General features: G+C 42.8%; 1 protein-coding gene across 4 annotated transcripts in view; it reads left to right on the forward strand.

The window, feature by feature from the left end:
- Positions 1-9,433, forward strand: part of LOC110506301 (cytoplasmic dynein 1 intermediate chain 1) — a 29,842-nt gene extending 20,409 nt beyond the window's left edge. For all 4 annotated transcript variants that reach the window (XM_090220307.1, XM_090220316.1, XM_090220311.1 and 1 more), the window contains exons 9-17: positions 996-1,095; positions 1,344-1,469; positions 3,089-3,235; positions 4,349-4,462; positions 4,983-5,116; positions 5,441-5,585; positions 6,775-6,915; positions 8,122-8,247; positions 8,673-9,433. In XM_090220307.1, coding sequence (XP_090076433.1) covers positions 996-1,095; positions 1,344-1,469; positions 3,089-3,235; positions 4,349-4,462; positions 4,983-5,116; positions 5,441-5,585; positions 6,775-6,915; positions 8,122-8,247; positions 8,673-8,783 — 1,144 coding nt within the window. In that variant the 3' untranslated portion in view covers positions 8,784-9,433. The remainder of the gene's footprint in view (positions 1-995; positions 1,096-1,343; positions 1,470-3,088; positions 3,236-4,348; positions 4,463-4,982; positions 5,117-5,440; positions 5,586-6,774; positions 6,916-8,121; positions 8,248-8,672) is intronic.
- The last annotated feature ends 2,437 nt before the right edge of the window (positions 9,434-11,870 follow it).

An 11,870-nucleotide genomic window follows, 5' to 3' on the forward strand; every position in this document is an offset into this window, starting at 1 on the left:
GTAGCACTGGAGTAGCACTGGAGTAGCTCTGGAGTAGCACTGGAGTAGAACTGTAATAGAACTGGAGTGGCACTGTAATAGAACTGGAGTGGCACTGGAGTGGCACTGGAGTGGCACTGGAGTAGCATTGGAGTAGCATTGGAGTGGCATTGGAGTGGCACTGGAGTAGCACTGGAGTAGCACTGGAGTAGCTCTGGAGTAGCACTGGAGTAGAACTGTAATAGAACTGGAGTGGCACTGGAGTAGCTCTGGAGTAGCACTGGAGTAGAACTGTAATAGAACTGGAGTGGCACTGGAGTAGCATTGGAGTGGCACTGGAGTAGCACTGTAATAGAACTGGAGTGGCACTGGAGTAGCACTGTAATAGAACCTGATTAGAACTAGAGTAGCACTGGAGTAGCACTGTAATAGAACTGGAGTATAACTGGAGTAGCACTGGAGTAGAACTGGAGTAGCACTGGAGTAGCACTGTGATAGAACTGGAGTATAACTGAAGTATAACTGGAGTAGCACTGGAGTGGTACTGGAGTAGCACTATAATAGAACTGTAATAGAACTGTATTAGAACTGGAGTAGCACAGGAGTAGCACTGTAATAAAACTGGATTAGAACTGGAGTAGCACTTGAGTAGCACTGTAATAGAACTGTAATAGAACTGGAGTAGCACAGGAGTAGTACTGTAATAGAACTGTATTAGAACTGGAGTAGCACAGGAGTAGCCCTGTAATAAAACTGGATTAGAACTGGAGTAGCACTTGAGTAGCACTGTAATAGAACTGTAATAGAACTGGAGTATAACTGGATTAGCACTGTAATAGAACTGGAGTAGCACAGGAGTAGTACTGTACTAGAACTGGATTAGGAACTGGAGTAGCACTGGAGTAGCACTGGAGTAGAACTGGAGTAGCACTGGAGTAGAACCGGAGTAGCACTGGAGTAGATTCACAGTAGAACTGGAGCGAACATCTTTCCCATTTCCCTTTCTGTCTTATCAGGGACATGCAAGGTGGATCCAATCTGTCTTTCAACCGTGTGTTCCATGACGATCACTGGTCCAAACACCGAGTAGTCACCTGCTTAGACTGGTCTCCACAGGTACAATAGAACGTTCTCCCAGTTTAGAACATATCTGATGCATCTATTTCCTTAATTTCCTTTATTTGTCTATGTCAAGACCACAGAACTAGAACTAATGCCACTTCGAGTGCACCCCTGAGTTTACAGTCATGGTCAGAGGTTCCAAGCCCGTTCTGTTCATTCCATTTCTATGGTCAAGACAGAAGAAGAAGACTTGGTTGAAGTAACAATCCAGTCCTGTTCTATACTATATTGTGTCTTTGCAGTACCCTGAACTGATGGTGGCCTCTTACAACAGCAACGAGGATGCTCCACACGAGCCTGATGGGATAGCGCTGGTGTGGAACATGAAGTTCAAGAAGACCACTCCAGAGTATACATTTCACTGCCAGGTCAGCAGCTGTTTGTTGATCTGATGTGACGTATGACTGATGCTTGAGAGAGGATGGATGACATTTCATTATACAACGTTGAAGTCATTTTACTTGCTAACATTCAGAACCACAAGTTAAAAACATAATGGAAGGGAATATATTGTTAAATATCACACGATATAATGGCAGGCAGCCTAGTGGTTAGAGAGTTGTAGTAGCAGTCTGACTGTGTCGTTAAGTCTCAGTATTAGTAGCAGTCTGACTGTGTCTTTAAGTCCCAGTATTAGTAGCAGTCTGACTGTGTCGTTAAGTCTCAGTATTAGTAGCAGTCTGACTGTGTCTTTAAGTCCCAGTATTAGTAGCAGTCTGACTGTGTCTTTAAGTCCCAGTATTAGTAGCAGTCTGACTGTGTCTTTAAGTCCCAGTATTAGTAGCAGTCTGACTGTGTCTTTAAGTCCCAGTATGAACAGCAGTCTGACTGTGTCTTTAAGTCCCAGTATTAACAGCAGTCTGACTGTGTCTTTAAGTCCCAGTATTAACAGCAGTCTGACTGTGTCTTTAAGTCCCAGTATTAGTAGCAGTCTGACTGTGTCTTTAAGTCCCAGTATTAACAGCAGTCTGACTGTGTCTTTAAGTCCCAGTATTAACAGCAGTCTGACTGTGTCTTTAAGTCCCAGTATTAACAGCAGTCTGACTGTGTCTTTAAGTCCCAGTATTAACAGCAGTCTGACTGTGTCTTTAAGTCCCAGTATTAGTAGCAGTCTGACTGTCTTTAAGTCCCAGTATTAGTAGCAGTCTGACTGTGTCTTTAAGTCCCAGTATTAACAGCAGTCTGACTGTGTCTTTAAGTCCCAGTAACCTAGTGGTTAGAGTGTAGGGACGGCCGGTAACCTAGTGGTTAGAGCGTTGGACCAGTAACCGAAAGGTTGCTAGATTGAATCCCTGAGCTGACAAGGTACAAATCTATCGTTCTGCCCCCACTGTTCCTAGGCCGTCATTGTAAATAAGAATTTGTTTTTAACTGACTTGCCTAGTAAAATAAAGGTAATATAAAAACGAACATAGTTGAACTTGATTCAAATCATTATTATATTGTTCTAGGTAGTTTTGCTGTATATTGGCCATCTCATTTTACTCTCTCTCTATCTCTCTCTCTATTTCTGTCTCTGCCTCCTCTGGTTATCTGCCTCTCCCTCTTTCTCTCTCTCTGTCTTTCTCTCTGTTTCTTTCTCTCTCTGTCTTTCTCTCCCTCTTTCTCACTTTCTCTCTCTCTGTCTTTCTCTCTGTCTCTTTCTCTCCCTCTTTCTCACTTTCTCTCTCTTTCTCTCTGTCTCTTTCTCACTTTCTCTCTCTCTGTTTCTTTCTCTCTGTCTCTTTCTCACTTTCTCTCTCTCTGTTTCTTTCTTACTTTCACTCTCTCTGTGTCTTTCTCTCTCTCTTTCTCACTTCTCTCTCTGTCTTTCTCTCCCTCTTTTTCTCGCTCTCTCGCCCTCTGTCTTTCTCTCTGTCTCTCTCACGCTCTCTCCCCGTCTCTCTCTCTCTTTCTCTCTCTGTCTCTCTATCCCTCTCTCCCTCTCTCCCTCTCTCTCTCTCTCTCTCTCTCTCTCTCTCTCTCTCTCTCTCTCTCTTTGTCTCAGTCGTCAGTGATGTCTGTGGGCTTTGCTCAGTTCCATCCTAACCTGGTGGTGGGGGGAACGTACTCAGGGCAGATTGTGTTGTGGGATAACCGTAGTCACAGGAGGACCCCCGTCCAGAGGACCCCTCTGTCTGCTGCGGCACATACTGTAAGTTAACAGACACCTCCCTCTACACACTGTAAGCTAACAGACACCTCCCTCTACACACTGTAAGTTAACAGACACCTCCCTCTACACACTGTAAACTAACAGACACCTCCCTCTACACACTGTAAGTTAACAGACACCTCCCTCCACACACTGTAAGTTAACAGACACCTCCCTCTACACACTGTAAGTTAACAGACACCTCCCTCTACATACTGTAAACTAACAGACACCTCCCTCTACACACTGTAAACTAACAGACACCTCCCTCTACACACTGTAAGTTAACAGACACCTCCCTCTACACACTGTAAACTAACAGACACCTCCCTCTACACACTGTAAGTTAACAGACACCTCCCTCTACACACTGTAAGTTAACAGACACCTCCCTCTACACACTGTAATTTAACAGACACCTCCCTCTACACACTGCAAGTTAACAGACACCTCCCTCTACACACTGTAAACTAACAGACACCTCCCTCTACACACTGTAAGTTAACAGACACCTCCCTCTACACACTGTAAGTTAACAGACACCTCCCTCTACACACTGTAAGTTAACAGACACCTCCCTCTACATACTGTAAACTAACAGACACCTCCCTCTACACACTGTAAACTAACAGACATCTCCCTCTACACACTGTAAGTTAACAGACACCTCCCTCTACATACTGTAAACTAACAGACACCTCCCTCTACACACTGTAAGTTAACAGACACCTCCCTCCACACACTGTAAACTAACAGACATCTCCCTCTGCCTCTCACATACTCTACTGTAGCGTGTTTATATCAGTGTGACCTCTGGGACCGTATCAAACTTTTTAGAGTAGGAGTGCTGATCTAGGATCAGGTATCCCGTGTCCATGGAATCTTATTCGTTGTCATCTGAGAACTCCTACTCTAAGTTGCTTCGTATATACAGACCCTGATCTCTGATTCAAGCTAGTTTGTTTAACAAATTCAAAAAGATTTCAAACAGATTTGTGTTAACCTCGTCCCCAGGCCAATTGCGTATAAGAAGCGTTGGGAAGAAATGTCTGGGGAACAACGTTAGATTCGTGGTAACATATCTAAGAACTGACCTACTGTTCTTTCCTCTAGCACCCAGTGTACTGTGTGAACGTGGTGGGTACCCAGAACGCCAACAACCTGATAACAGTGTCTACTGATGGGAAGATGTGCTCCTGGAGTCTAGACATGCTCTCTCAGCCTCAGGTGAGCAGGGGCATAAGTCTGCTTCCTAAATGGCCCCCTATTCCCTTTATAGTGCACTTATTTTGACAAGGGTCCATTGGGTAATAGTGCACTACTTTTGACAAGGGTCCATTGGGTAATAGTGCACTACTTCTGACCAGGGTCCATTGGGTAATAGTGCACTACTTCTGACCAGGGTCCATTGGGTAATAGTGCACTACTTCTGACAAGGGTCCATTGGGTAATAGTGCACTACTTCTGACCAGGGTCCATTGGGTAATAGTGCACTACTTTTGACCAGGGTCCATTGGGTAATAGTGCACTACTTTTGACCAGGGTCCATTGGGTAGTGCACTATAAAGGGAATAGGGTGCCATTTGAGACGTATGTATCGCAATAAACTCCTATTAATTCTCCTCAGAGAATTTATCTAAATAAATTATTTCATTATATATAATTTTTTTATCCATAAAGAAAACGACTAGTATTTGTCTTTGTTCCATGTTTATTGAGGTAAACTATATGAGCCTGCATTTAACAGGAGAGTATGGAGCTGGTCTACAATAAGTCCAAGCCCGTAGCAGTGACAGGAATGGCCTTCCCTGCCGGAGATGTTAACAACTACGTGGTGGGAAGCGAGGAAGGGATGGTGTACTCTGCGTCCCGCCACGGCAGGTTAGTGAGCTGAGGCTCAACAGGGACACTTATTTATAACATCAATGTGTCTTCACGTTTCCATAGAAACAGCACATGACACTGGGGGATGTGTGTAATGTCAGTCTCTCACATTATCTCTATTTTACAATGTTTTTTATTGTTACAAATGAATGCAACCTCATGAAGTTGATGTTATTTATGTTTCCAATGAAAACAGCGCAAGATGTTTGCGATATGTGTGTGTCCTTCGACCAACCAACCTACGGTATCTGGAATGATAGCTTTATCTTAAGGCTCATTGAATGTACTTATGTGAATGCCTTGTTATGTTGTTGTGTGCAGTAAAGCAGGTATAGCTGAGATGTTTGAGGGGCACCAGGGCCCAGTGACTGGGATCAGCTGCCATAACGCTGTGGGCACTGTGGACTTCTCACACCTCTTCATCACGTCCTCCTTTGACTGGACTGTAAAACTGTGGTCCATCAAGGTAAGACAAGTCACATTACTCTACACAGGGTGTTACCCCTGTTCCCTGATCTACATTTTAAACTAACAATTACAAGACAGCTATAACTGCCACCTAAGGCCCCAAAGAACCCTCAGCAGTAGCAGCATTCTTGCGCTGTCTCTGTAGAATTAGAATGGAATAGAATTCTCATAGAATAGAATATGAATTTGTTGTTCTTTCTGTGTCTGTCTCTGTAGAATTAGAATGGAATAGAATATGAATTTGTTGTTCTTTCTGTGTCTGTCTCTGTAGAATTAGAATGGAATAGAATATGAATTTGTTGTTCTTTCTGTGTCTGTCTCTGTAGAATTAGAATGGAATAGAATATGAATTTGTTGTTCTTTCTGTGTCTGTCTCTGTAGAATTAGAATGGAATAGAATTTGAATTTGTTGTTCTTTCTGTGTCTGTCTCTGTAGAATTAGAATGGAATAGAATTCTCGTAGAACAGAATATGAATGTGTTGTTCTTTCTGTGTCTGTCTCTGTAGAATTAGAATGGAATAGAATATGAATTTGTTGTTCTTTCTGTGTCTGTCTCTGTAGAATTAGAATGGAATAGAATATGAATTTGTTGTTCTTTCTGTGTCTGTCTCTGTAGAATTAGAATGGAATAGAATATGAATGTGTTGTTCTTTCTGTGTCTGTCTCTGTAGAATTAGAATAGAATAGAATATGAATTTGTTGTTCTTTCTGTGTCTGTCTCTGTAGAATTAGAATGGAATAGAATATGAATTTGTTGTTCTTTCTGTGTCTGTCTCTGTAGAATTAGAATGGAATAGAATATGAATTTGTTGTTCTTTCTGTGTCTGTCTCTGTAGAATTAGAATGGAATAGAATATGAATTTGTTGTTCTTTCTGTGTCTGTCTCTGTAGAATTAGAATGGAATAGAATTCTCATAGAATAGAATATGAATTTGTTGTTCTTTCTGTGTCTGTCTCTGTAGAATTAGAATGGAATAGAATATGAATTTGTTGTTCTTTCTGTGTCTGTCTCTGTAGAATTAGAATGGAATAGAATATGAATTTGTTGTTCTTTCTGTGTCTGTCTCTGTAGAATTAGAATGGAATAGAATATGAATGTGTTGTTCTTTCTGTGTCTGTCTCTGTAGAATTAGAATGGAATAGAATATGAATTTGTTGTTCTTTCTGTGTCTGTCTCTCTCTCCAGCACAACAAGCCATTGTACTCCTTTGAGGATAATGCAGACTATGTCTATGATGTCAGTTGGTCCCCTGTGCATCCGGCTCTCTTTGCCTCCGTGGATGGGATGGGTCGTTTGGACCTGTGGAACCTCAACAATGACACTGAGGTGAGTCACACAATCTCATTGGTTACTTTACTTACATATGGCCCATCGTTCCTTTGGGAGCATAGGTTTTCGACAACTCCTGTCCATCACACTTTGTTCTGGGCAGTCTCCTCCAGCTCATTCCTCTCCATCACACTGTTCTGGGCGGTCTCCTCCAGCTCGTTCCTCTCCATCACACTCTGTTCTGGGTGGTCTCCTCCAGCTCGTTCTTCTCCATCACACTCTGTTCTGGGTGGTCTCCTCCAGCTCGTTCTTCTCCATCACACTCTGTTCTGGGCGGTCACCTCCAGCTCGTTCCTCTCCATCACACTCTGTTCTGGGCGGTCACCTCCAGCTCGTTCCTCTCCATCACACTCTGTTCTGGGCGGTCTCCTCCAGCTCGTTCCTCTCCATCACACTCTGTTCTGGGCGGTCTCCTCCAGCTGGTTCCTCTCCATCACACTCTGTTCTGGGCAGTCTCCTCCAGCTCGTTCCTCTCCATCACACTCTGTTCTGGGCGGTCTCCTCCAGCTCATTCCTCTCCATCACACTCTGTTCTGGGCAGTCTCCTCCAGCTTGTTCCTCTCCATCACACTCTGTTCGGGGCGGTCTCCTCCAGCTGGTTCCTCTCCATCACACTCTGTTCTGGGCGGTCTCCTCCAGCTCGTTCCTCTCCATCACACTCTGTTCTGGGCAGTCTCCTCCAGCTCGTTCCTCTCCATCACACTCTGTTCTGGGCAGTCTCCTCCAGCTCGTTCCTCTCCATCACACTCTGTTCTGGGCGGTCTCCTCCAGCTCGTTCCTCTCCATCACACTCTGTTCTGGGCAGTCTCCTCCAGCTCATTCCTCTCCATCACACTCTGTTCTGGGCGGTCTCCTCCAGCTCGTTCCTCTCCGTCACACTCTGTTCTGGGCAGTCTCCTCCAGCTCGTTCCTCTCCATCACACTCTGTTCTGGGCAGTCTCCTCCAGCTCGTTCTTCTCCATCACACTCGGTTCTGGGCAGTCTCCTCCAGCTCGTTCTTCTCCATCACACTGTTCCTGTCAGTCTCCTCCAGCTCGTTCTTCTCCATGACGGTTTTTATTAGTTAATTGTTTACCACTGTACAGCTTTCTTTTATCCTGGACTGAATGTGTTTGATGCAGAATAGGATTTGATCATATTTCTACATAGCTATCTGTTGTTGGTATGTGGTTGTAAGATAATATGACACTTTTCTTTTTAAAGGTGCCCACGGCGAGTGTGACGATCGAGGGGGCGTGTGCTCTGAACCGTGTGAGATGGGCGTCGGGAGGCAGAGAGGTTGCCGTGGGTGACTCGGAGGGCCGTGTCTGGATCTACGATGTGGGAGAGGTGAAATAATTAAGTCCATCATTTAAAGGGTTCAAACGATGAGAGAATGGGTGCTGTAGCTGAAACAAGATGGAACTCGTGGCCTTGTTGTTGTGCCTTGGATTCTTATTCACTTCTTTGCTGAAATGTGATACATTAGTTAGCCTACTGTTGTTTCTATCCAATTGTTTTTCAGGTTTTTTTTCTTCATATATCTGCTCATCCATATATTTTATACTTATATATTATCATCCCATTCCTTTACTAGATTGTGTGTATTAGGTTTCGTTGTGGAATTTGTTAGATATTACCTGTTAGATATTGCTGCACTGTCGGATCTAGAAGCATAAGCATTTCGCTACGCTCGCAATAACATCTGCTAACCATGTGTATGTGACCGATAATATTGGATTTGATATGTGACTGACCGTGTTTGTCTCCTGTAGCTGGCAGTGCCACACCCTGAGGACTGGAGCCACTTCGCCCGCACCCTAGTTGAGATCCGTGCCAACCGCGGGGATGGAGAGGAGGAGGGGGCCGTGGAGCTGCCAGCCTGAAACCTTCTCACCCTCTCATCAATGGATGCATCGTTTCAGGACTGACAGCCTGATAACAGACATTTACAGACAACAAACCATCATTTACTGACGTAACACAACAGCAGCACACATGCTTCAGTGAGGTTCAAGTCATTGGGATTAGACTGACTCCAAGCTTATGCTCCATAGATCAAAGTATGAAATGCCGATTTGCCCGGGGCAACAACTATTCTTACCAGGGTTATTTATTTGTTATTGGTTAATTAAACAGTTGATATGTATATACTTGATATCAGAATCATATGGCTTGCAATGATAATGTGCTTATGGGTCTAACGTGGGTCTAAATGTTGGAGTGAGCTAGATATGATCCTTATATTCTACTCATGAGGTTTGATTATCAGATTCCTGTGACTGTTCGTGTTCTTCTTTCTTCAAGGTTATAAAAGCTGCATGAATAACAAGTTGGATCATTGTTTTCTCAAGATATCCAAGTGAACCTTTAATAATGTTTTTAAGTAGCTTTTGGGCTTTTCAGTGCATTAGCATGATAATTATTACATTTTGGTTGCTGTTAAACAATTTTGTTTTGTTCTAAGAAATACGTCTAAAAATGTATGGCTTTTTGCTGTAAGGACAACAATTGTCAATAAAATAAGGATAAATACCGAGGGGGATGTATGCCACAAATCTCACAGACCAGGCTATATGGGCTACTGTAGTACTGTCGTATAAGTTTTAGGGTTATGGTTGAAGATAATACATTTACAGTGTGTATTGCATTTTACATTTTACTACCATTATTTAAATATTCCACCTATGCCATTTCTGTGTTTGATATTGAATCGAAACATTTGTACAGTAATTTGATATAAACCATCCTCAGTCAGCTACTGTAAAATATTGATTGAGGTCCGTTGTAGTATCATCGTGTGAATGTACTGTGCGTCCTACTTTGAGAATTGACCTATTGCGATGTTATTTATGAAAGGGGTAATCTTGGTAAAGAGGTGGCTTTATTCTTTCTTTGTCCACTGTCGTTGACTTCTTATTATAGCTCAGTGGTCATTTTCGAACGTACGCGAATCCACGTAGCAGGCGGAGTTCTGTTTCCATGACAATTACGTCAATATTAGTGTCGGGTAACTAAAGGTCATGCTAAAGACAAGCGCCACACAGAAGGAAACAGAATGGCGGAGGTAAACTTAACTGTTGTGCTTTAAAACGGCGAGATATTCACGTATGGTGTGGCTTCAGTGTCGTTTCGTTTTCATGGTACTTGGTTTATTCTATGCGTGGTCACGGGGAGGACAGTCTGAGCGGAGCATAGCCTCGCTAGTAAGCCTGAAGGAGTTTGACTTTACTCGGAAGGATAGCATGTTTGACTTTACTCGAAAGGATAGCACAGCTGGCTAGTTGGATATGCTAATCTGCTAGATTACTTTTTGACTGATTTTTTTAGCTTGCAAGTCAGTTAGCTAAATGACGGGCGACTAAAGCCAAATAGAGAACCGTAGTTCGCTACCTAGTAATCCATGTTTACGTTTAATATTGTGAAGCTACTTGTCGGCCTTTCTCCAGTTTACTTCTGCCCGTGTTAGCTTGCTAGCTTTGTGCTTGATTGCACTCTGCAGAGGTTAGCAGCACTAGCGGTAGCAAGCAGTACAAGTTCGTTTCGTTCTTTTAAAAACCACATATATTAAAGTCAAGCAAGCTAGCTTCTCTATTTTCTCGGAAGCTTGTTCTAATGCCGATTGAATTTATCAAATGCTATAACTATCTTTTTTGTTACCTAATGTTCCTAACTAGCTTGTTTTTATACTTATGATGTAGCAGGGTCCTGAAAAAAATGTAATAATGCAGATAAAGATTTGAAATGGAATGTTTTTCACACAACCCAGGTTCTGAGTTAGTTACACCATTATTCTGTCAGATCGTTGAAATCCAACGTCTATCCAACGCCATCTCTGCTGTTTCTAAAATGACACCGTATGAGGGAGACATAGTCAATGGAATAACAACAACACTGAATGTTGTAATATATGGATAGATAAACTTGTCAGTATTGTCTTATTTGACTTGTTCATGTTTTCTCACAGCCCTGTAGGGGGCGACCAAGGTCAAAGTTCAATTTCAATTTCCTTAGCTGCTATTGTCAGTGACAGACTGCATACAGTAGTATCATCTTTACAGATATGTTCAGTGTGTTGTCAAGATTGGTTGCCTGGTACTGTAAACATCCCCGACTGGAAGCTGTGATGTACATGTTCTAGCTTTCAGTAGGGTGTTTGCTGCTCCATTCTTCCGCAGACTCCTAGACCAGTGTTGTTGTTTGTAGATTTAGGGCTGCATTCCAGTCAAAATTAGCACCTTCTCTTCCTCCCATCACTTGGAGTAAACCCTCCAGTGATGTATGTATGGTGAAGTGGAAGAGGGAAGCGGTTGCAAGTAAAAGTGGATTTGGACCACGGGAGGCTACTGAGGGGAGGATGGCTCATAATAATGGCCAGAACTGCATGAATGGAATGGCATACGTTTGATGTATTTGATACCATTCTGCTCCAGCCATTACCACAAGCCTGTCCTACCCTATTAAGATGCCACCAACCTCAGGTTTGCATCTGCATTTAAATAACTGAATGTTATTGTTTGTACATCTGGTGTTTCCCAGACACAAGTGTGTCTGACTCAAAGTGAGTGCGCTTTACTTCCAGTTCTACTGCTGAGGAAATGGAAGTATCCTAGCTTCTCCATTCTGAGTATAGTTACTGTAAACATCCTACACTCAGCTATAGCCTGTATGGAAGGCTGGGGAGAGGGTGTTTACTTTGGCTGGCTTGGACAGCTTCAATCTGCATGGATGGGATTTAATGGATCACTCATGACGAAATGGAAAGATTTATTTTTGTATGAACAGAGAGGAAGGCTGCAATTAATTCCCATTGGTAGTTTTTTTTTATGAGAAACCTAACATGTAGAAGATGCAATCAATGGATGATATTTGGATGCATTGTCACTGATCAATAATGACAATACTGTTTGTTATTGCAAAAAATTAAACTTTGCAAATGTGTATTGATTGATTGACTTGACTGATTATTTTAT

This window comes from Oncorhynchus mykiss, chromosome 3, assembly GCF_057628025.1.
Source record: "Oncorhynchus mykiss isolate SJ-2025 chromosome 3, ASM5762802v1, whole genome shotgun sequence".
NCBI lineage: Eukaryota > Metazoa > Chordata > Actinopteri > Salmoniformes > Salmonidae > Oncorhynchus > Oncorhynchus mykiss.